Below are 26,226 nucleotides of genomic sequence, written 5' to 3' on the forward strand. Positions count from 1 at the left end.
TTCCTATCTCTTAACGTTACGCATAACATTTTTCGTTCCATTGCTCTTTGCGCACTCCTTAATTTGTTCTCGAGCTTCTTGGTTAACCTCCAATTTCCTGCGCAATATGTTGGCCCCCGTATAATGCATTGGTTGTGCACCTTTCTTTTCAATGATAGTGGTAAGCCTCCAGTCCGAATCTGACAATGTCTGCCGTATGCACTCCAACCCATTTTTATTCTTCTGTAAATTTGCGTCTCATGATCACAGTCACGCAGTCATATCACAGTCATGTATATATATATATATATATGGAAAGAAAATAGAAATAGAAAAAAGATTAAGCCCTGCGGTGCTTGGTCGTCACAAGTCTGACGACCGAAGAGCGTATATCTTAAACGTGCATCTTGCACCAAGTTATTTAAATCTTTTTTTTTCGTTGAAGTGCTTAGCTAGCGTTAGCTAGGACACCCTATGTGGTGCAACTGACTGTGGTCTGCTCCGACCCACCGTTAGTTGCACATCGCTCCTCGAATATGCAGGACATGTGTCGAGTGAGCTCCTGAACAATAATTTGCAATGTGGTAAGCGCGGTATGTACCATGGATCTGGAAACTGAAAGATTTGCCACGTAACTATGCTAACGCATTTCTCTCGCGCTTACCGCTAAATCGCCACTAATTTGTTCTTGGTCTAGAATGCAGAGACATAGATGATGATGGTGATAACGATCACTAACGGCATCCCCTTTGAATCGGGGTGACAACAAATGGTCACCTAGCCTGAGTCAGCTAACTTGGTGCTACAATGTCGCAATACCCAATTCTTCCTACCTGTGCCTTATTTTGTAGAGTTAGTAATGACTGTGGTGGTCCTTAATTGTTCGTATATCCTCCTTGCTCATTTTTTACAACAATTTATCGACGGATTGAAAGAAGTCAAGGTGCCGCCTGCGGAGCAACCGTGATGCAAGCTGCGCTTTCCTACCTTTTAGTGAAACTGTAGATTTAGTTTTTCCATTGCCCAAAAATGTTTGACCTTAAAGTGTGGTTACAAAGAAGGCTCAGTGCAAATTTTTCCGCGAAGAACGTGGGCTAATTTGAGAAACAACTCGCACAAATTCATGTTTTCCCTATACCGAAACTGGATGAATCAACGCTGTTTATAGCTCGCCGGAATTGACGCAGAAGCCAGTCTCGGCCGGACCCGAACGAACGTGGTTGCTCACTGCTTAGCTCGTAGGGAGTACGTTACTTCCAAGACGCTCTGGCACCTTTTAATTGCATAAATGTTATCTGTACGGCACCAAGGGCGGCCGCGCGGGATACTGGGATTTACCTAATATCCGCCTTACCGTGCAGCTTCGCGTGAAACCGCTAAAGGTGCGCGTTGTTTATGTTTGCTACAGGGCAATCTGAACGTTGGTAATGAAATGTCTGTTTGTTTTCCAGTCTTACGGCTTTGCTGCAGTTACATCGGTGGTACCTACTATCACCATTTTTTTTCTTTATATTGATCACTTGGCATTTAGCTGCAGTTAGCGTGCATTTACTGCAATTTCGTTGCAATCTAAAATATATTTCTCTTCCTTTTGTACAAACAAAATAAATTACAATTCGGCTTTGTTTCCCCGTGGCTTCAGTCACTCGCGTCTGTCTTTGTTTGCTCCAGTCCCCGTACTTGACGGCTTTATGCTCCGAAACATCGTCGTCATACAGTCGCTGTCATGCCGTCGTCATCATTGCGCCTTCGGCGACACCAGTGTATTCTTAAAATGCTGCCGAGCGTTCGAGCATCGGAGATGAGCGTAGTAGGTTAAACTAGAACGCTACATAAAACATCCTTCATGCTGATATGCCGCAGAAGAAGCGAGACCTTCAGAGCCCCAAGCGATACGGCGAGCTCAACATTGTTAGTGAAGGCGCCTAGACCACGTACACTGAGCATTCGCGTTACACACTCATAACCATCCTGTGAGTTTTTAATTTTCTCTCTGTATTTATAACAGGCTCGCAAAACTCACGGTGATTGCAACGACGGAAACCAGTGGCAGCGGCAGAAATCAAAATCGGCTAGGGGAATGAGCCTATAACAGATATCGCTGTGAAAACCCTCGTTAATACACGAACTCAATCGCACTGGAAAGAACGAAGCATTTATTATAGCGAACAGAGTCGCTGCCGGCCGTTATTGCTGCACCACTGCGAGTCTCGGCTCGTCTTTCATAGCAGACAGAATCACTTCGATGCTTTTTTTTTTTTTTTTTTTGCAAAACACGCAGGACATGAGTGTTTACCCACAATAGCGCTGAGCCACGGCTATAAGCTATAAGGCAGAAAGCGAGATCATACAAACAAAAAAGGTTTCGCTTATTCTCACCATTCGCGTACGCGCATGGGGATTCTAGATCGTAGTGCTGGTCCTGGTCAATCTTATTGGCTGCAATACGACGCAGCACTGTCGGTACGTATTGTGGCCACGCAAAAAGTGTAATTCTAATAAACACAGCCACGCTGAAGCAGACGACGCACAGCGCCGTTTGCCGCCGGTTTCTTTCTTCCTTCTTTTTTTTTTCTTCCTGCCGTCCTGTCTCTGAGCTGTTCCAGTCGAGATGACGGAGAAGTAAAAAAAAGATGAAAGAATGTTAGACGGTACGACGCGTTGGACGTCAGCTCCACGAGGCTTGTAGTGCGCATGATCTCCTCGTCTCGTGTCGTCACATGGGACTTCATGGTCCCCTGCACTCTGGGTTGATCACTTTTGGATATATATTCGCTACTGTGTGGCGCAATGTCCAAGAACGCGATGACTAAATGGAGCAACAGGGTTGCTGTCACGCGGCATAGCCACTCGACGCTCACTGAGATTGATATTACCGCATGTAATGCCGAGAATTCTGCCTAAGTTATCAGGATAAAAAAAAAAAAACTTCGTCTGGCCATCAAAGTCTCTCATTTACTGGTTATGCCAGAGGCAACGTAAATATTGTCGCTGGTGGGGATAAACAAACGAAGGTACGTATTTGTAGAAGTCCTAAACCGGTAATTTATGCCGCCATCTCCAACAACGTGCTCATCATCAAGGCCGCCAAGGACGGCTTTCCAGGAGTGCCTTGGTAGCGTTTTTAATGTTGACACGTCATTCATAGGCCTGGGAACGTGTGTCGACGGTGAACTTCAAAAGTTTTTGCAGTTGCGACTGTGACTGCATATTCAATCAGATTTCCGGCGTTTCGTCGTTCGCGGTGCATTGAAAGCGGGAACGCGACGCCTGGAAGTTCACTCGGCCTGTTACGCGCTGTATTTGGTGGCGAAGCTCGCATTTCCTCTGCAGGCTATTTGAACTGAGGTAGCGATCGGAAACGCCGCAGGGCCGCGGACGTCTGTCTTGCCGCAGTGCTCGAGCTGACAGATGCGGGGTTTTCACGCGACACATTCAGAGATGAACAAAGGGCTTAGCTGCGAACCACGCCGGCGAAGCAGCAGCTTTGTCTTGAGCCATTCCTATTCAGTGATGAGTGAAATGCAAATGCGCCCTGATTTAGCAATCGCTGAATGAATTTCATTGTAATTTTTTTCATTCGCAAGAAAAATAAAATGCAGATCCGACTCACGTGTTGCAGTCTATGTCAAATAAAGCTTTAACGGAGCGGTTAAATAAATGCTATACATCTAACAGCGACGCGTATATTTGTGCTTAGTTTCACTGAATTGGAACTGGTCTCTCGAGCAACATTTATGTACCGCATAGCTGTCAGCTTTTGCGCATACTCTACCCCAGTCAAACGGACTCCGTCATTGAAGCCCAGCTGTGGGCCATCTACCGAGCCATAGAATATGCGAAGAAGGCAAATCTTAATCCCGGACGTTATATTTACATATATTTCGATTCACGAGCAGCGCTTCGTACATGTAAAGACCGACATTGTATAAACAGCTTGGTTCATCGAATCAACAGACAATGTACCACGAAAAAGCGTACCGAAGCGCATGATCGACATTTCCGGATACAAGTACGATGGGCAGCTGGACACGCGGGCATCGAGGGAAATCAAATGTCACGCGAGGTGGTGATGCGTGGAAGCAATACTATCCGCGCCGCCGCCCCGACGCCCTCCCCTCCCTCCACCCACGCCCTGCCCCCCCCCTGACCCCTCGTCACCCGTGGGCGCCCACGGAACGCTTTTGAAGTAAATACCGACGTATGACCCACGCCTAGCAGTACGGGAACTTGCCCAATAACGCAAGGCTGGTACTTGTGCACTAATGCCCATCAGCGATTGTCCGCTGCCATAGGAATAACCAAGAACCGAGCCTACAATCATGTTTTCCTCTAACGCCTGATCGCTTTGAACGCTGGAGGTCCTATCCGCCGCAATTGTTTAGTGGCTGCTAAGCACGAGGGCGCGGGATCGAATTCCGGCCACGGCGGCCGCATTTCGATGGTGGCGAAATGCGAAAACACCCGTTTACTTAGGTTTAGGTGCACGTTAAAGAACATCAGGTGGTCCAGATTTTCGGAGTCCCCCACTACGGCGTGCCTTGTAATCAGATCGTGGTTTTGGCACGTAAAAGCCCATAATGTTTTATCAATAACTGATCACAATCAGATCAATTATGATCAATCACTGATCATAATCAGTATGTCACTTCGCCTGCCAGAATGCCGGTTACTGATTCTCCGTAGTAAACCTACGGCTCGTTGATTTACTACGGATAATCAGTAACCGCAACCCTTTCGTTTCAATATCTTCTATGTGAGAACCCCAGTTAAGTTTTCCGTTACCTGTATCATATGTGCTTGTGCGCGCATTTATCTTTGCTTCCGAGCACAAGCGTGCCTACGTTACTTTTCGTGATAACCCTCCCTCCTAACGGTACTTTTCCATTCACACTAACATTCTTGCCCAACATGGCTTTATATACGAATCAATAAACGATCGCTGGCGTTCGTTCCCTCGACAACAACTTAGGTCAGTCACTATGTCCGTCGACATGATCGATAAAATATCCAACTACTTAAGCGACTCTACCTGTGGAATGGTCATCTAATCATATAATAATGATAACTGTACCGGCTCGGAAAGCGGAAAGACAAGGGCTGCACTTTTGCTTACGTTTAGTGACAGATGAAGATCGTGAAGGCACGTCTCCAGAGTGAAATTATACGTTTGAATATACAGGGAAAGGGAACTGATGTCTCCGAGGGGCTGTTAGAGTTGGAGGACAATCTCACCGCTGGCAACCAGTTGCAGGATTTGTGGTTGGGCATGAAATAAGTGGTAGCTGGCCCATGCCGTCGTCCAACTCACCCACGCTTGGGACGTGGTTGTAGGGAGGAATTCGCTCTCATCGAGAACTAGGAGTACGAGATTTATTTACAATATTTACATTAAGACAGGAGATACATTTCAACAGACTAGCGTGACTGCCAAATGGACACGAAAGCCGAAGCACCAAGCACACCTTGAGCAGCCGAAAAATGGCTGTTTAAAAGCGCTCTGTCCTCCCTAGATCCCTAGGTGAGCGAAAACTGCCGTCCTACCTTCGTCCAATCGGACCATCTAAAGTCGTCGCAGGCGTAGTCGACCCGCCTTTAAGGGGGAGGGTTCACACACTCGCGTCTGCACTTTTGTTTCACTGAACCCAGCGAGCGGAGAGGGTCCTCGTCGACAGGGGTTGTCACGCTTGACTCAAACCGGCGCCTCTTGATTCCAGAGCTGACTCCGCAGTTAGCCGCCGCGACTGTCAGTCGACTATGACGAATTCTGGAGCGCCGGAAAACGCACCGCAAAACACCCTTCTTCAGGAGTTCTCTTGCTCCAAGTCGACCGTGAAGGCGACAGCGAACCAACTTGGTTTTCCTTGCTGGCGCCGTCGGTTCTCCGAAGGCAGCGCATCGTTAGCTTTCCAAAGCGACTCGTCGCAGCGGGCCGGAAAGGGTTCGAAGGTCGCTACCCCCGAAGGTCGATCGAAACAGCTGCAGCGGGCTGGGAAGGGTTTGCAGGTCGGTACCCCTGCAGGCCGATCATAACAGGGCGCGAATGGGTCAGCTATGGAAGAAGACAACGATGCTTGAGCAATTGGTGATGATGAGGGTTTATCATTATGGTGGGGTGATGATTATGATGATGATAATAGTGATGACGATAGTTTCCTCTTTCCAATGAATGACTCATACTACCTTAAGCAATGAGCGGCAACGGAGCCGGCTGTGGAAAGAGACGACGATGATGAATGCGAGAGCAGTGGCGCGAGCGCGTTCACGTGGTTGCGCCGAGGGTCGCTAACGAGTTAGTTCGCGGGTTGTTCACGGACGACGGACGACGGAAATGGCCTAACCATTTGGAGCTTCGCTGTAAAAAACTTCGCCTTAAATAAAGCCCCTGAATTTGTTTCCTACAGCTGCCAACTCAGTAACAGCGACAATTGTTACCCAATTCATATTCCCTCCCTGTTAAGGGGTATGCGCCACGGTTTTGAGGTCATCTCCATCATCATCGTCCGCGCTGTAATCGCCATCGGGGCTACACGGGCACTACCCTGATGGAGGATGATCTTCTTTTTTTGTATGTGTGAAATAAATTGTTAAGAAAGCCGGTGATGATGAACGTGGTTACAGCTGCGAGAGACAGTCACGAGGCATAAATTTAGTGCCCCTTAACACGACCAAGCAGCCTCAGTCATACAACCGAGCGAAAGTTTACGTAAGCAATGCTCACGATTGGTGTTCACTTGAACACCACTTTGCACTGATCCGTTACTTGATAGGAAACAGCAATTCTTCTCACTTTGTGCCTCTGCAAGCGGCCAAATTGAACTGTAGTGGCAGTTTGGGTTGTCGGCTACATGGTGACATTCAGGAGCGGCTCCTCCATATATGTGCAGCTCCTCGTCAGCGGAAAATACTGGAGTAATTGCCAGGACCGCAAGTTGTTTTTTTTCAGAGACAGGTTTGACCGCGCAGACGTACGGTGTGCGCGAGCTTCAGGTACGCGGAAGCTAGTAGTCGAGCTACTTCACCCTAGATTTATTATATCAATCTGAATTGCTATTTAGAAAAGTCGGAATATAAACGAAAAACAAAAAAAAAACAAATTTGTAAGCTTTTCTGTATCTTCTTACCCGACGCGAACATGCAGTTTTACTTTTTAAGTGAATCTTAGTGCTGCAGGCAGCTATAATCTTTGTTATGGTATCTTCAGCAAACTAAAATTTCCATAAAGCCCGCTTCAGCGAACTTTCGTTGACGAACATTGGTATTTGTAATCTTTTTCGGCTCACCTAAAATTATTAGGACAATTCAAAAATAAGAAATGATTTGAAAGCTCTTGATACAATTATTCTTGACATACACAGTCCGCACGCAGCGCTTGACGCTCAAGTTTCCTGTCATTTCACGCTTGCCTCTAAACGCTGTATACATTACAGTGTCTACACAAGTATTTTGCAAGTAAGGTCTTGCATGCCTCGCCAAAAGTATTTTTTGGGGCGTCTTGTATGACAAGATCATTGTTGTCGCAAAGCGCGGTTAATAAGGCTGGACGCACTCTCGGGTCTCAAACGAAGGCGTTTTATATTCGAAACGTCCGCAGGGTCAGAGACCAAGTATCTCGTCTGCGCCCCCAATTTCCCAGCATTCGTCCCGATCGACACCGCACGTTTCTCTACAGTGTTCCAGAAGGTGCTGGTAAAGTTCATGAGGATCGAACATTGGCCTTCCGCAAAACATGCATTCCAAATCCAGGTTCTCGATGGCAACGTAATCCTCTTGAAGCCACTGCTGCTCCTGAGGCGCCGTCTGGAGCTCCTGGTGCGTCGTCTGGTGCTCCTGATGCGTCGTCTGGAGCATGTACATGGCGAAGGCTTGGTCTTCTGCGCGTTCCTGCTCAAGTGGACTCGTGGTTTTCTTAATGTGCTCGACGGCTTCCTCCTCGGGCCTTCCGCCTTCTTCTGGGACTTCCTCCGGCGACGTGCGGAGCTCCTGCTTGTTCTTCTTCTTCATCTCCTCTTCGGCATCGTGGATGGCCATGTGTTCGAAGAAGGTCGACGCGTAGCGGAAGCCCTTCTGGCAGACGGAGCAGACGATGTTTATCTTGGGCGCGTGCACCAAGTGGTGCCTCATGAGGTGGTGCTTCTGGCCGAAGCAGCGGCCGCACAGCGAGCACTGGTAAGGGCGAGCGTCCGAGTGCGTGTTCTCGTGCGTGCGCAAGCCGGACACTCGCTTGAAGCCCTTGCCGCAGTGGAGGCACGTGTTGCTCGTTTGGCCGTGCTGGGTGCGCATGTGCCGGCGCAGGTTGTAGCGCAGGCTGAACGTCCGGCGGCACACCGGACACCGGTGTGCCGGTGCTGGAGGAGGCTTGGGGGCCCGCGGTGGTGCCTCGACGGTTTCCACCTGTAGCTGCGCTCGCGGGAAGAAAGAGTGAACTTTGAGAAGAAGAACAAAAGAAATGCGGATACAACGCACGTCTTGGAATCTATGTGAAGCGAAGATTTCGTGAAGCTGTTAATCAAATACTATAAATCTGCAAATTTCATCTCTGCGTCATAGGCGTTAAGAGAACTGGCGAGCGAGCGAGTGAGCGCTTGTTAACCCTTGGTACGCAGTGGGACACACGCGGTGATCGCCTCAAAGACCGAGTTGGCGTTGATACTGTTGAAGCACACGTGAGATTGTGGCCTAATAGTTATAGCACCGGGCCTCTGTGCCAAGGGACCGAGGTTTGATCCCACCATCGGGAACGTTATCGATATTTTCTTTCGTCTTTAAGTATGAGTTTTAGGCAATATAGCAGCAGCACACAGTAGCCACGGCTAGGGAAACGTGGGAGGAATCGGAAAGAAAGCTTTGCTTTAATAGATCGAGCTAGTAAACCATTTCGCACGTACAGGAAACTTTTTTTTTAGTGTAGGCGAGCGTTACGAACAATGTCACTCACAAAGAGCTAACTCCCAAAGGACCTCAAAAGGCTTCCAGGTATGCACTACAAGGGCCGGTATAATATTACGATACCTCTCGCCCAAGCTTATTTATTTGTCATCTACCGACCACGACCTCCCGATCCTGTTGATGATGGTAGACAACACCGCACGAACCTTTTGACCAAGCGGCGTATAAGGAAATAAATTCAATTGAAGCATTTCCCTATCCCGGACATTGTTTCTCTTGGAATGCTGTTAATTCATTACGGGCCTTGGCGTTGGCCAGACAACATAGCATCTGCACTGACTTCACTCAATTAGCACAAGGCGCAAGGCGTCTTTGTCGGGTGAACCGCCTTAGGAAAGAGCGTGAGAGAACGTATAAGCGTTCCTTATTGTACCCAAAGTCTGTGTCTCAGCCTCCTAAGCTATATTATCGAGGACTTCCTCGATAACTATCCGCACTGCGCACTGAGTGGCTGTATCTGTATACTGTGGGGCATCAGGTCGCGGATTCGACTCCCGTCAGCGGCGGCCGACGTTCTAATAATGGTGGCAGCATGGAAGTGTGCACTTGTGTAGTTAAGGTTTAGGTGGCCGTCGGAATAGGTCCCGTACCCTCCAGAATACGGTGTGCCTCATTACCAACTGTGAAGTTTTGGTACTTCAACTTCACAAAATAGTCTCGTGGTGTTCAATATATAGTTACACTTCAAGCATATATATGGATATGGCAGCCTAGCCCCGGGCACCAACATCAACAACCGTTGGGCAAATAAAGTTTATTCCTATCCTATCCTATCCTATCCTATATATATATATATATAGCGCGGAAAGGACGATGGACAAAGACTAGACAGGACATGCGCTTGTCCTGTCTAGTCTTTGTCCGTCGACCTTTCCGCGCTATGCTTCCAGTGTAACCATGTATAACCAACCAGCCCAAGCCTATACTCTTCTGAAGTTCAATATATATATATATATATATATATATATATATATTTTTTTTTTTTTTTTTTTTTTTTTTTCAGTGCGCATGTTCGACATAGCGTCGATAAGCTATCCAAACATATTTTCAGGAGTTGGTAGGAAGGTCTGGCGTAAAAAAATACTGTATAGTGTGATTGCTTTCCGACATATATTGCGTAACTGAGCATTCGAAGGCGCCGCATTCTTTAATATATCCTTGTTCTCTACCGACTGTTGAAATACTCCTTTGGTCGGATGCGCGCCGGTATCCTTCTCACAGTGATTACAGCGTTACGTCTTGGTAAAATTCAGAAGTGCGATGCCGGTGACGTCGCGTAACTTTTCTTAAGAAGTCGTCTTTGTTAATTTTCATGGTCTCGAGAAAAAAAACCCGCGGTAGTATTAATCATTTGATGCTGTTAGATTCGCGGCTTCGGTACGCCATTTATGAGGCAATATCTTTTTTATAACTTGCTTGTAGTTGCAGCACAAAAATTAATGTCCACCCAAGTGCACACTGGGAATCTAAATTAGTGGCGCAGATAAAAGTTTAACATCTTTATTGCAGACATTTTTATTGCGTTTCCTACAATATGCCTTCTCCTTTGTTGCTTTAGCTACAGCAGCATTCAAATTGAACCATCATAGGGCTTGCTGCGAGCTAAATTGTAGAGAAAAAGAAAACATGAGATCAACCTCAATGCAGGGGATTCACATCACAAACTGCGCATCTGTGCATTAATTAATGCGCCTATTCGATAATTAATTCGTGTTTCTCTGCTGAAGAAGCTTACGCTAAAAAGCCAGCATGCCAGTACTTTTTTTTCCTGTTTTTGTGGCCCCGTCGATTCTCTGTGTCGAGGACATTAAATGCGAGGAGTGTTATCAACTTAAACTAAACATGGGGATTTTTCGAGCTGCCAGAGCCGCTCCCGTTTTTTTTTTTTTCTTTTTGTTCTTCTTTAATTGGAAGCGATGACAGGAAGAGAATAATATATAAATACCCCGGTGAGCACCAAGTCGCGCCATTTATGATGCATTTGCAATGAAACACCGTTAATGCAGCGTTAAAAATAATTCCACGTGTCTGTTCCTATTTAAATTGTCGAGTGTTTGTGGTCGGCCCACTCCTGTGTTTTATGCCTGTTACTAAAACATGCATATAGTCATTGTTCTAGTAAACAGAAAATGTTTGTATATTTTTTTCGCCGTAGGAACCGAACACATGGCAGATGTTCCCATGGGCAGTACCGCTGCAAAAAACCGCCCATCGTGGCTTTTCTATCGCTTTTCTAGCCTGAGTATTAGTGAAATTAGATTTATGCATGACTTTTGGTGGGTTAGTGAAACTTGCAATGAACTTGAGCTCCTCTTTGCCAAATGCAATGCGCTTTTATATGACTTCCACCTGTCATGTTGAAGAGCACGAAAGTGTGCTGAGGTACAGACTTTGCATCAAAGTACATCCTGTTCATGGCGCTAACATAGTTTGTCGTCGGCACTTTCTGTTTCTTTCTTTTTTTACCTTTCTTAATCATTAATTGTGGCAGGAATGGCTTTTGTAATAGCGCAGCGTAAACTGATGTTGCTACTGAAAAGCTGGGTGCTTAAGTGGCATCAACACAACGTCACGTTTCCTCGTGCTGCATAATTTTGAAGGTGTTATCAACTGTTGCGCAAGATACGCCGCTTCGGAGAACATTAAAGCCAATCTTTGCCTCTTCTTACCCCCGTATTTCCTCGCCTCAAAAGACGATCTACAAGCTCTTGGCTGCTGCGAGTGTCACAGAAACCGCTTTAGGCGTACGGTGAAGTCAATATGTGGCAGTGTAACAAGAAAGTTTGGGTTAGCTAATGGTTATCCATATTGCTGTTATCTATCCCTGGTTGTTGTCTATTTGTGACGTCATGATACTGTCGATTCCCTTGATATTGATGGTGGGTAAGCGAAGACGAAGCTGATCGGAAGATTTCTGGGACAGAAAGGACCAGGCCATAACTGTCCGAGTACATCGCAGGTAATGCGTCAGTCAACTGTGCCTGACCGGATTGAAAGCCCATCTTAAGGAAGAGCGAAGGCGGAATAAGGCAAAGGGACAATACCAAGGAAATAACAGTGGCAGCGCAAGAGAGTGTTGCGCGACGATTTGTATTTCTGATACGATCGACAAATTGTGCACCGCAATTTACCACCAATACTCGTGCTGGGGACGAATCATCTACAACGTGGAGAAACTTGGCGCCGAAAAATGTTGACGCCTCCATTCTTCGCAGAGAGACGCAGTGTGACGAAGCGGAAAGCAATTTTGGTTTCGTGGCGAAATTCATTTTATGAGTTTATTGCAAATCATTTATGCGAAAGAAGTGTCCATTCTCGTGTTATTTATTGCCGGTTCGCGCACTGCAGAACGTACTTTTTGAGCTGGGAAACAACAGGCACTGCGAAACGCACCAAGAGCACATCGGGCTCGACAAAACGTACCCAATTCGATTCCTGTTCGGCGCGGGGGCACTAATACAAGGAGCCTTATTAAGTAAGGATTATTTCCTATCCATTCTATTCTATTGGTGTCGCCCGTGACACTGAGTGGTCGATACCGGTGATAACGTAGGCGTGGCATCCTGTCAGCCAATGACGAAATAAGAAAACTAACGAAGAAAATGGCAAGAATCATCGAAATCAAAATGAATTGATCGTTCTAAACCAAAACAGCTAGAACCCTTGCTTCACTGAAAGTAGTATGTTCACAAAACTCAGTGGTTGTGTTGTCATCTCGCTTTTGCTAAACGGGACCCCAAAAGCGTGTTTCTTTCCTTTCCTTTCTTTTTTTTTTCTTTTTTCTTAATCGCCCAGCCCTGCAGTAAATTCTCCAGGAACCGCCTGATTGGTGGTACATTAAGCGACGACGAGGAATCCAATTAGTCCGTGAATTCAAATATAGCTAGCGCATTGCGCGTCGTGAAAGTAGACCCAATGACTGCCTCGCGTGTACGCCCGAAATAAGCGTTTATGTGGCTACCGTTTCACAATGTGGCCCTTGGTTGTAGGGCACGAGAGGATAAACCATTCAGATAAATGAGTGCACATTGAATAACATAATGCATGGACGCTCACACATGAAGGCAGGACGTCATGCATAATTAATCTGGAAAGCATATTTTAAAGAAGGAGGACACAATCACGCTTTGCTGTCACGCACGTCTTCGATCGAAACGCTCGAGCCGACGTACTTCCTGCTTAACGTCGCCGCGTCATAGGGACATCCGTTGTATTGTTCAGGATATGTTAGTCAGACAGAGGCTGTATCGTATATACCTCGAGAACGGGCTGAACTTGAATGGAACCCTCCAGGAAGATGACTGCATGCTGCTCGAAGGCGGACCTCAAGTCCAGCTTGTGGATGCATTGCATGTGCTTCTCGAGGAAGTGGCGTCTTCCGAACGTCATGCTGCACACCACACACTCGAACGCTTTGCCCTGTGTAAGAGTAGATAAACCAAAGCCGCGCTCATTAGTTTGGTGCAATATAACTTGAAGCGGTTAGTGTGGCAGGCAGCGGTCGATTATTGCGCCAGGATGGCTAATTCTTTTTCTAGAGAGTGGGTGTCATCGGTTGCTTAATTAGGCGCTCTTCTTACTATGGCTGAAACTACACTAGGCTTAGCCCCGCTAGATCTTGCCAAGTCTTGCTCCGTAATCGTGCGTTTCGACAAGCCTAAAGAAACGTAGTGGCTTGGTATTCGATTTCGGGACCTTCAGTGCAGGAACTCGAAGCTCGAGAAATCTACACCACGTCCCATGCTACCTTGTTACCTCTAGATAAAATACATCAAGACGACAGTACGTATTACATTGCAAACGCAGGTAGCTTTTCTATTCCATTTTCGGAGGATAAAGTGAGGCTGGAAGAGTCATAACTTGTATGATGTTAGGGACAGATATCTGCAATGCTCCGTCGGACAAAGAGATAGAAAAGTTTGATGATGAGAAAAGCATGATGATGACTGTAATTATTTTCGCTGAAACTTGCAACCTACCTCCTGCTTCTTCCACGCCGATTACCGCCTTGAAGGGACTTGGTCAACTTCAAGGAGAATGACCAAACTTTACTCATGTGGTGAGATTGTGGAGTCTCATCACACCGCAAACCACAGGGTCAACTCAGCGGACGCAGGGCAAGGGCAGGTTCACATTTCCGAGAGGCCTTCTTCCTCTGCTTTCCACTTCGAAAAGCTGATGCTGATGATGAACTTCATGAAGTGGAGATCTACGCGCTGTCATTTCGGTCATCGCCGTGTACTTCCAACGAGATGCGCACCTTGAACGAGCAGCTATACGCGTGAGCGAGCGTGCGGATCGACGGCATGTGCCAGCTTTTAATTTCGACATACAAAATGGCGGCAAACAAACGCGCACACGCAAAATAAAACATTACATGTTCCCTCTGTGTGTGTCCACCGCTGGCGCCATGGAAGAAAGAAACAACTCGAAGGAAGCATTGAGCAACACGGTTGAAGCCAAATGAGTCGGCCTTACGCATGATGGTCACGTCAGAGCGCGCGATGGATTGTGTGCTCCCTCTCTGCAGGTACGCTCTTTAAAACATTTACATCCTTTGGGGCTTATCTTGTCCCACAACAATAATCGTCATCTGTCTTGCCCGCATTTCTTTTCTTTAACGCTGCGAGCATTATACTTCCAAGTCACGAATTGCTTGTGCGTAATCAGTGTGACACCGCATTCTCGACAGGAAAGCAGCGAGCGCTGAGTTTTCAAGCAAGGAAACGCAAGCAAGACAGAGGATGATTATTGTTGTGGGACAAATATACACCCCAAAGGGTGCAAGTGTTTTAAGAGTGCGGAGCCATGGCAGAGCAACCGAACGAGTGTCGCGTCAATTAAAAACTACGGGAAACCAAACTTTCTCGGCCAATAAGCTGAGTCTAATCTCAGAGGTAACGCGTTGGAAAAAAAGCGTAAGGGGATGTCTTAAAGGAGAGTTGGATTGCCAAGGCTGATTGTGTGACGTAATACACCCTTTTACTTTATTTCCTTCCTCCATAACCAGACTATTGACTGGTTAACATCCCTGCCTTCCAGTATTCTCTCTCTCTCTCTCTCTTTTCCTTCCTGCATAGCTGACGCAGTCTCCGTTAGTCTTTGTCTCATATTTCTCTCTCTCTCTCACCATATATATATATATATATATATATATATATATATGGTTCGTTTATATGCTGCCACACTCGCGTCTGATGAAGGCGGAATGCAAATAAGCCTCCGCTTTGACGTCGAAGTGTATACGTTAGCCAAACCGTGGTAGATCGAACTGAATTCGCGTATTTCAATATAGACCAGCTAGCTCCGATGGTAGAACGACCGCCCCAGAAATGAGTGCGCTGCGAGCTAGACCCCCGTATCAGGGCGAAGTTTTTCTTCAACCGCGTGGCTTCCTTTTAGAGAAACGCTTATGGGTTTTCCTTTGCAGCTCGGGGCTACTGGATAAATGGATGACAATCCTTCCTTTTTCGCGAAACTCCATAAATTATCGTGTAGCGTCGCGACATTTGCGTGTCATAAACAGGAGACACTCTAGAGCCCATCCTAAGAGCCAGGCATGGCTAGCTGCTTTTCCTGTGCGTTATGTTAAGGCGCGTCGGCTTCTCGACGCCAACGCGCAAACTGTAAATATTACAAAAAAAAAAAAAAGCTATCGCAGGGCTTGTAACTGCCTCAGACGATTAGCGCTGCGGCTGGAGCGGAATACTAACTAATTACTTGCGATCGTGGTGGTGTGAAAAAGGCGCTCAGAGGCATCACCAATGATAAATTAACTTTAAAGCTGGTTGGAATGGAGCTCACCTCTTCATTATATCTTCTCCGCGAGCAGCACGAAATGTAAAAGAAGAGGTGCGCCAGTTTGGAGAGAGTTTGAAGCTTAGCCTTAATACGCTTCATTGACGCTCATCGGTGATGCCCGAGCTTAAATTTAGCACACGGTCCCGCCTTCCATTCAGAGGCACCAGACTGGAGATCTATGCACAATTGTCGAACATTTCTATAGTGCAGCGGTCACCAAGAAACTTTATGGTAGCACAGTGCCCGATTCGGTTGAAAGCTGGACGCATTGAGGTTTCCAATGCAGCCATGGATAGATTAATGTGCCAAGCGTAGAAATACGAGAGAGCCATCGAGAGAACAAAGGGGCACTGACATAACATTTTCGGCTACTCATTTATTTTGCACTAATGGAGGTTCGTTAATGAAACCACAGAAAAAATAGCGGCAAGCCTCAGAGTATTCTATATAATTTGATATAATAGCTTTTCTAGAGTCAGTTTCGGTTTCGTTTCCTAGGACGTCGCTGCGTCATGACGTCATGACGCGGAATGTGGTCACGTGGGTGCGGTACACTGCTGCGACTTTTTGACACTCGTTCCGGCTTGCTCTATCGCCCCACTATACGGCTACTCGTTACGGGGGCCGATGTAGCACCATAGGAAGCGACCGAGTGAGCAGGGACGAATGCCAAAGCCTCGCAATGTCCTGCTACCATGCGACTATTGTTTACGTCATGACCTCACGACACAGTGAAAATGACACCGAAACTGGCTTAAAGGAAAATCCATTATATTAATTTATTTAGAGCGCGCTGAGACTTGCTAGTGTTTCTTTTTTTTTTTCTGGGTATAGAGGTCCCGGACCTTCATTTATTGCAAGAAACGAAGAGCAAGAAATATCACCTCAATACTCTTCTATTACACAAAACGGAGTGGTGAGGGAAATCCATCGGAAGAACAATATGCAGATTGTAGAGATAAAAAATCATTCGGAGATTAAGTTGCACATTGTAGAGATTAGAGGAAGCCATGGGCAGACAATGGGCGGCCTTCCTCCCGTGCATTCATTTCGGTTTCTGTGCATACGCGTACGAGATCAGCCCTGGGAGTGTTAGCAAGCACCGCTCACGACCACGACAGCAGATGTGGAACATCCTCTTAATTCGGGGTGTCACGCCTAAGCTGAATTAGTCGTTTCTCTTTAGCGTGCATTCAAATATAAAGACGTTATCTCCTTCGCTACAACGAACTTTCGCTGTACGCAGCGCTTCCAGTAGCCGCCCACCTGGGTGTGCACGTTCACGTGCTTGTCGCGGTGCTCCTTCTGGCGGAAGCAGCGCTTGCATTTGGGGCACGGGTACGGCTTCTCGCCCGTGTGGATCCGCAAGTGCTTGAGCAAGGTGGTGCGGTTGGCCAGCACCTTGTTGCAGGTGGAGCACTTCACGCGGTCCTTGTCCGACGAAGTCCTGCAGGCCGAAGAGGTACCGCACTTGCCGCAGTTTCCACCGCTGCCGCCGCTGTCGTCGGCGTTCGCGTAGTTCTTGCCACCGCATGCCCCGGCGCAGTTGGATAAGGGAGCAGCCACTTCGATGCCGCCTTCGCCGTCGCTGCGTGGCTCTTGCTTGACGACGAAGACCGTCGGTGACGTCATCATCGTCTAGACACGCCGCTCAAAAGTGCCGTGGAACACGATGACGTCTTTCACGTGACGCGGGGACAGGGTCGTCTGTTGCTAGGTTTTTGCTGCGGGATGTCGGCAGTTATGTGTAAAAGAGCTTCTGAAGCCGACATTGCTTTAACTTAGAAACAGTGCAAAGTAGGGACAAGAAAGAAAGAATGAGGGCTAAATGCAAAGCGCTCATGTACATAGACTTAAGTGCTGGTAAAAAAATAACAAACCCAGGTGGTCAAAATTGATCCGGAGCCCCCTACTGTGGCGTGCCCCGTAATCAGATCATGGTTTTGGCATGCAATACCCGAGAATTGAATTGATTCATTTCTTAATGAAGAAACCACAAGACATGACAGAATAATGGCTCTAAATAAAACGCGCTATTGAAGGTTCTCCTCGTGATCGCGTCGTTAATTAACAAAGTGCTCTCCACTTGAGTTTAGTACTTCGGTGGAACAATAGCATACTGTACGCGAGGTAATTCGTGAGTTCGTTGCAGAAATGCACATTTAATCTGATTCAATGGGGTGAACAGAGTTTTAGAAAAGTTCGTAGGTCACTGTTAACACACACAAAGATTGAATGCTCCGCTTCATGCGTTATAATATGCCCAAACCGTGCACTGAACTCTGAACAGGCTCTGACGCAACTAGGCTATACAAAACGACGTTAGAAATTGCTCCTTTACACCGTTCAGGCAGCTTCGTGCATTCCAGCTAGAGTTCAGGGTCGCGTCGCTCAACCAAAACAAAGGAACAAAGGTAGGGCCGCCCCCATTCTCTGCCTCTGATCGCCATCCGCTCGACGCCGACTGACTGCAAGCTCCACAAAAGGATTAGAAGCACGGAGTCTGCGAGCCAGCTGGCTTTCGCTGAAGCGATTGGTTCGCGCGACATCTAGCCTTCGCTGTACTTCAGTGGAAACACAGCTGTTCAGCTCCATGCGGTTATCCCAAGGTTACGACATGTGATGATTGCTTGAGGCGACAACTCGTGTTAGGGACCACAGCGACCGGCTATGCAACTTGCAATACGTGGCAACCACGACGTGCCTCTTCTCTCCGAGAAGGGACAAAGGGAGAGGGAGGCCACGTACTGGTAAGACGGGAAAACGGCGCAAGGCCTCCTGGACTTACCACCGGTTCCACGCGACTCCGTTCCCAGAAGGAGGAGGATGCGCCGTTCCAAAATGCGAGAGCCAGGGAAGTGGCAGGTGCGCCGGTTAGAGCCAGCGCGCGTACGGCCGCGCTTCGATCTCTTCACGCATCACGATTTGATGTCACGCGCCCGGTGGCTGCAGCGCATACCCCCCTTTTTTTGTCCTCTTCGCGATCCAGACATCCCGTGAACGTTCCTGGACACTCGAAAGAGAGGTGGTGGTGGTGGGGGTGCGAGGTGGCGCCACTGGCATCCGGTGTCCACGTCACTCACCCAAGTGTGAGTCCTCAGCTCGTCCTCCTTTCTGTGGCGTGCCCGCTCAACCCAAGCGTAGTGGCTGGGTTTGGACGCAGAACCTTGATAACAAAAATTTCCATCCTTCATCGTGTAGTGGAGGAAGAAGTTCTACGTTTCCTTGTGGCTTGTGTGGTAAAAGGACTCAAGCAACCTCAACTCTTGATGTCAACAGCTTTGTACTTGAGGTAGCAGAGGAGCTATACGCACATCATCGCTCGCACCTTATTGAGGGCCGTGCGCGGGTAAGTGATGTCGAGGCCGTCTGCGTTACTCAGATGATGTTTCGTTACCGATAAGTTCGTGCACAAAATCACAGTTGTAAGCGGTGGACCTGTGTAATCTTTGGCCGTTTGTCTGCAGTGGCGCTTTCGGAGCGGGATGGGGGCACCGTATTTTCATCATCATCATCATCATCATCATCATCATCATCATCATCATCATCATCATCATCATCATCATCATCAGCCTATTTTATGTCCACTGCCAGCACGAAGGCCTCTCCCTGCGATCTCCAATTACCCCTTTCCTGCGCCAAGTGATTCCAACTAGCGCCCGCAAATTTCCTAATTTCGTCGCCCCACCTAGTCGTCTGCCTTCTTCCACTGAGCTTCCCTTCTCTTGGCACCCATTCTGTAAACCCAATGGTCCACTGAATATATAACCTACGCATTACATGACCTGTCCAACTCCATTTTTTTTTTCACTTAATGTCAATTAGAATATCGGCTATACGCGTTTACTCTCTGATCCAAACCGCTCTCTTTTTGTCTTTTAACGGGAAAACCGGGAAAGGGAATGTCTTGGTCCTTGGAAAGAAATTATTTATTTATTTATTTATTTATTTATTTATTTATTTATTTATTTATTTATTTATTTATTTATTTATTTATTTATTTATTTTATTTCTCAAAGGCCCCGGATATGGACCTGGGGTCTTTGAAGTATCATAAATTGTTAGCTTACGTGAGGCACTGGCATGACAATTACAAGATAACAGCCTCGATCATTTCCTTGAATTTGATGGGGTTGATAAGGGGCGCAGTTTCCGGTGGGCTGATCGTTCCAGTCCCGAGATTATTTGACAAGGAATGACCGAATATGAGCAGCAGTTCTCCAGGGGCAGTGTAGACGGTCTTCTGGTTGTCCATTCGACTGGAGAGGTGATGGGCTCGTGATATCACTTACGCTGCTAAAGCTGAAGGGTAAAACTTGTGAGAAAGGTACAATAGAAACATTTTACGTCGCGATTCAAGATTTGGTACGGAGGCTCAGAATTTTAAGGCAGGGACACTAGCATGATATGAGCAATCCGAATAAATGAAGCGGATAGGACGATATTGTAGAACGTGAGATACTTTCACAAGATAAATAAACCAGCCTCTTTTATTCAGCTGGCTCTGGCCCAGTGTTTACGGTGACTACGCCAAGTAGTTCAATGCACATTGGCTTAACGAGGTTCTTAACACTGGGAGAGGAAAACAGCGGCTGGCTATATGTTGGGAAAATGCTGGGAAGAAACTTGTCAAAAGCAGGGATCCTCTATAAGGTGTGGGCATATCAGGAAAAACACATTTGATAACGTGATCCCCACCGTTTCAGCAGCCATTCCTCAAATATAAAAGTCTGACCAACATTCTTGTACGGGCCTAGAAGCCAGCACTTTCCCTCCACCGTGGTTTGTAGACTTTTTTTTTTTTTACTTTACTGACCATAGAAGAAGAAAAAGGCGAGGAAAACGAATTTATCTGCAAATTTTGTTCATGCGATGAGCCGATTAATCTTTCTTTCTTTCTTTTTGCGTATTATCTCGCCTATTTAATTACACACAAAAAAAACATTTTTAGAACTACCGTTTCGACAACTTGCTCGTCTTGACATTTTTTCTCTGGGAGCCTTCTCTCTTGGGCACTGTTTGGGTGACGCTTGCTCAGCCATTTAAGAAAGCCTGATTACTTCACGAAAATTTGTTTTGCTAAATATACAATACAATGATATTCTCCATTTTGACTCTTCCTCACATTCATTCTTTTCTGAATACCATTCAAATCTCGGTCGATCCCCCATAGTGGATACGCGCCATCACTAAAAGGAAAAGAAACAAACAAACGTTGCACGGGCCTGCCTAAATTTGTGGCAAATATTGCACTGTTACCTCGAAGCAAGAATTCCGGCATGTTCGTGCGGATTTCACCTTTTGACCAGGCAATGATTTCTTTCTCAATTTACTGTTCATCTGTGAGCCGGTCTCAAATGATTTCCACTTCAGAAATTTATTCATTTTTTTCGTGTTCTTTTGCCTAGATTCGATGCGCTCTAGATTATTTTTACTGCAAACGTTGCCAGACCCACTTAACGTGAAAATTTCAGTTACACTTCCTAGCAATGATTATTCTGGTTCTGTAGAAATAATATTCGACAATATTTTTCCGAACAATGCTAAGCTACTACTATATTGTGTTGTAAATGGACTTTTTCAATATTATATACCGGTGCTTAAAAAGAAAAAAAAAACGTATTCACTGCAACCGGCGCATCACAGTGAAGAGACAAAGCAGGCGACGGAATTTTTTTCGCTGGAACTTAATTGGTCTTTTTTTCTTTTTTTGCTTGCCACACTTTCCATCTATTTTTTGACAGTGACAATAATTCTCGCCTTGCATAAATCAAGCTCTTCAAATACCATAGCTGCTATTGTCACAGATTCTCTTTCGGTGTGTTCGGCCCTTTCTGCATCGAATAACTCCCCTTCAATACGACTATTCAATTTTCTGGTCCCTACTCATTTGCGACGTATTCGATTAATTTGGGTGCCACGTAGCAAGGGTTTGGTTCTGAATGAAATGGGGGATTTACTATCCAGGCAATCACTTAACGGCCCTGTTCATCCTGTCGTACCATCGTCTGTTTATTTGACAGCGGTTAGATTTCGCACGTGTACTGTAAGGCAAGCTTTTTGTCTAATCTCATGTTAACCGCTTCCCCGGAGTATCGACACTTCTTATGTCCCTGGCGCAGTGAACCATTCAGTACACGCAGATTTGAAGTAACCTTCACCGAATTACACCCATCGCATTCCCTCTCTGAAATATTGCCTTACACAGGCCTGGTTTGAGGCATCCCCAATTTGAATTTTTCCTGTGATGAGGAGGAAACAATGGACCACTTCTTTCTGTCGTGCCGCCGTTTTACTATATCGATAAAAAAAAAACTTCGAAATTTCATTTCGCAAAATTGGCCTCGATCTCACAGTTCCTCTTATACTTTCGTTTGGAGCGTCTACTCTCGGGTATAGTCACATGGATGTTTGTGCAGCCATCCAAGAAATTATTATTGATTCCAAGTGATTGCCGAGTTACACCTGCTTCATTTATCTATATTCGATATAGCGTATTCATATTCGCAATACGTTATTCATTGCGTGCATCTATCACTATAAACATCGCAACAACAACAACTACTACTACTACAACTACAACAACAGAATGTTTTCCTTCACTCCCTTTTGGTAGATGCACTTTTCCATCAACCTAGCGTTGCCAATCCCCCCTGTGGGTATTAGCCATGTTTTGAGGCAATAACAGCAACAACAATTCCGACTGCAGTTAAGTGCATGGGAGACTACGTTGCGGCTTTCTTGAAGCTCCAAGCAAGATGTATAAAATGACGGATGCCTCCTTACTAGCGGGTGGCTTGCTTTTTCAAAAGCAAACACATCTCGTCGTTGCTTATCGTCAAACTTGCCGATAAGCGAGTGATAAATGGTGTAATGCATACCGCTCAATTACTTTTAGAGATGCAGGAGATGACGTTATCGTGTGCACTAATGGGTATTCGTTGCACTAGCTTTTCTCCGTTCTTTGCACGATCGCGTGCTATACGTGTGTTTCGGTCTTGCGTTAACGCCAAAACGGAACTGCTGTAGTCGGAGCCGGAGCACTAGTATGCTCGCGAACAACACTGAAAGCACTAGCCGCTGTGCTTGTCGCCGCTGTGCTTGTCGCCGCTGTGCTTGTCGCCGCTGTGCTTGTCGCCGCTGTGCTTGTCGCCGCTGTGCTTGTCGCCGCTGTGCTTGTCACCGCTGTGCTTGTCACCGCTGCGTTTGTCACCGTTGTGTTAATCGAGAGCTTAACTTTTATGGCGTCCTCCTCCAAAAGACAGTCGAGCGTAACAAAAAAGGTTAGTACGAGCTCACAGAAAATCTCTCGCACGTGTATTATGACTTTAGTCGGAAAATTATCTGCTTTGTGCAAGTTTCTCACGCGGAAAGACTGCATCCAGGTCCTAGGCGGTCTCGTTAGGGGACCCGGCCTTCGACCACGCGGCACGCCCGAGATAAAGGAGCCTATAATTTTCGTCATCTCGCGAAGGCGTGGCAAAAAAACGTAACGCGAATGTGGCCGCATGGATTGATGAGCACATCCGCTGACAGACTTCTTGGAGAAGTGGATGGTGGGTGCGCGGATAAGTCGCTAGGTCTCCGCGGGTAACGGGGCAGTGGCTCGTTGGCGTAGGTGCTGTGCGGTGCCACGGAGTGTAACGTTGCTCCTAAAATAGTACTCCGTTCTTTAAAATTTTGACGGCTGCGCTCGACCTGCCCCGTTTTATTGCACACGGCCTTTCTTCGTTGTTATTGCTAGAAGGAGCGCTTTCGTGGCAGTGCGGCCGAAGTTACTGTCAACGCACTGCTCGAAATCACCCGGAGCTGTACTAAAAAGAGAGAGAGGGGGGGGGGAGTCTATGGGAAGATACAGTACGGAGAGCAGCAGACAGGAATGGCTTCACGCATGGTCGAAAGAGTTTGTAACTAATGAGTGCGTCAAACGCAGCAACTGTGCGGCTCACGTGACTGTAACGAATGCGTGAGTTACCACAGCTACAAAATAAATGAAGACTTCGAAGTAAACGTTGTGCTTTGAGGCGTATTTGCGGCAGGAAGTTTGTCGAGAAGAAAGCTTTGTGATGCACTTACGCGTGTCACACGCTCGCTGCAGGAACTGCCGTCGAAACAGACCAACTTGTAGGAGTTAAGTATTGTGCGCAGTGGCCTGAAGATCGAGGGAGAACTGAGTTCCACTCAACCTTCAAGTGGTTGTCGTGGTGCCGTTCGTACATTAGTCAAGCTGTTACTAGGGCGGCACGGATGTGGGACAGACGCTGACGTTCGCTGCAGTTGTCTGCCCATACCTCGTAACGCTTTGGGAACTAACTTTACCGAGACATTATTCTTGCGTAGATGTGAGAGCCTGAGCGTCGCTAACGTGTGTAGAGGTCAGTTGACACACCTACGTCACATGAATACAGTATGTTGACGCTACGTGAAATACAATCGGATATATGTTTGTAAATGGTTTACAGAGGAGAAAAATGGTATTGAGAAAAATGCACACATACGAGCCGAGCTTTTACGAAGAAAATAATTGTTCCGAGCAGGTGGTACTCGAGCAGTGAAAGCCTGATTCACGCGCTCTAGAAGACCTGTCGAGAGGCCTTCTAATCCTCCACTGTTCGCATGTTCGTTCGTGTAATTACTATCGGAATAAAAATGCTGCCTAATAATACAAGAAGGTTTCCTCATCCGCATTTGTATTTATCCCGAAAGGACCGCAGATAGCTCGCAAGGAAGGGCCCACACATTTGACGCACATTTCTACGGGTCTCGGTACTGATAGACATATGGTGTCGCCTCCTTGAGACCTGAAAGTGGTGCTAAGGACGAGTGACTGCGAGCCCAAGGCCAGGCTTACCCCGCCTGTATAGGACCGCCACAACCGTCCCAGCTCTCTTCGCTAGACCTTCCTTTTTTTCCATTTTGTTAGCTTCTCGTTTACATATCCTGCCCTTGAAGCCCACTGTCCACCGTATACATATATGGTTTCTGAAAGGCGAAACTCTCGTTACAGTTCTCAAAACAACTTTTTGGAGCCAATGGCATCTATCGTTTTCATGAACGACGTCACTTGTATCTGTGCGCGAACTGCGCACAAAGGAAAGTAGCAGAGATATCTAGAGACCAATCTTCCGCATTTTAATGCTTGCTCAGTTGCAAGCGGGTGTCTGTTTTGAAGCGGCAATACTGCGAAAATGGTTGGGTCCAACAATGATTTTTCTCTCGCGGTGATTGCTTTCGATCACTTACCTGCCGTAGTTGAAGATGGTCATATTTAGGCTAGTGTCTTTGATCTCTGAGTGCAATGAAAAGAACGGTCGAACACTTGGAAGCTTGAGCGTTGTGTTGTAATCAAACCGCAGTTTGGCGACGAACTTATTAACAACAGACTTATCAATCACACATATAACAAAAGAAATGCTCCTCTCGCAATGTCGATGACCTGAGATTGTTTATAGCGGGCTTTCTCTTGGCACTTTTCGTTAAACTTGAAAACAAGATGAGGTTTTTCACCTGGGCAATCTATCTAAGTTGGCCCTTTATATGACACAAGGCAAAATTCACCTTCATTCTGCGCACACTAGAAAGCGTCTGTTGTTTTTTCTGAGGACGGGGTATTACTTGTTCATGCTTGGCAATAGTTGTATCACTTGTCAGGTAGGCGTCTTAAAAACATATTAGCAAAAAAAAAAAAAAAAAAGCTAACAGCGAATTGCTCACAGGTCCGAAGGAAGCAAAACTCACATCGGGGATGATGAAAAATGAGACCATAATTGCACAGCTTGAGAGACATTTGCCGGAAGTTTTTTGATAGGGCGCATCTACAAGAATAGTCTTCTGAGCAAGTTCGTACCGGATTGCGATAGGGTATCTTGTGCAATGAGACTAGACATCACAATGGAGGATATATATATATATATATATATATATATATATATATATATATATATATATATATATATATATATATATATGCTTTATTGTACAAACGGTATTCGACCAAGCCGTCGGTCCGAGACGAGAAGGGAAGAAAAGTACGGACCAGAAGTTTAGCAGATAAATGGGGTAAAAAATTTAAATTATATTATGGGGTTTTACGTGCCAAAACCACTCTCGGATTATGAGGCACGCTGTAGTGGAGGACTCCGGAAATTTCGACCACCTGGGGTTCTTTAACGAGCACCTAAATCTAAGTACACGGGTGTTTTCGCATTTCGCCCCCATCGGAATGCGGCCGCCGTGGCCGGGATTCGATCCCGCGACCTGGTGCTCAGCAGCCTAACATCATAGCCACTGAGCAACCACGGCGGGTTAAACAGGGTTGCCGTTCTTAATCAAATTTATGGCTCGCGGGACTCGTTTCCATATTCGAATCTTAGTGGGCGTATCCATGATTTCTTTAGATGTTTCTTATAATTGCGCGAAAAAACGAAGACATAAGAAAGAAACACACACCACACCACGAGTGCATACTGCACTCGGGTTTGTTTTTGGAAAGAAAGC

At 46.5% G+C, this 26,226-nt stretch overlaps 2 protein-coding genes across 4 annotated transcripts in view; one reads left to right on the forward strand and one right to left on the reverse strand.

The window, feature by feature from the left end:
- Window positions 1-26,226, forward strand: part of LOC126547073 (uncharacterized) — a 198,173-nt gene that overhangs the window by 120,188 nt on the left and 51,759 nt on the right. The gene's annotated exons all lie outside the window — the stretch shown is intronic.
- Window positions 7,529-17,447, reverse strand: LOC129380836 (uncharacterized). The gene is made up of 3 exons (XM_055062913.1): window positions 16,996-17,447; window positions 13,186-13,347; window positions 7,529-8,379 (listed from the first exon to the last, which is right to left on the reverse strand). The coding sequence occupies exons 1-3, from the start codon at window positions 17,362-17,364 to the stop codon at window positions 7,576-7,578; spliced, it is 1,335 nt and encodes a 444-aa protein (XP_054918888.1). The 5' UTR covers window positions 17,365-17,447; the 3' UTR covers window positions 7,529-7,575.

This window comes from Dermacentor andersoni, chromosome 3 (genome assembly GCF_023375885.2).
Source record: "Dermacentor andersoni chromosome 3, qqDerAnde1_hic_scaffold, whole genome shotgun sequence".
In the NCBI taxonomy this organism is placed as follows: Eukaryota; Metazoa; Arthropoda; class Arachnida; order Ixodida; family Ixodidae; genus Dermacentor; species Dermacentor andersoni.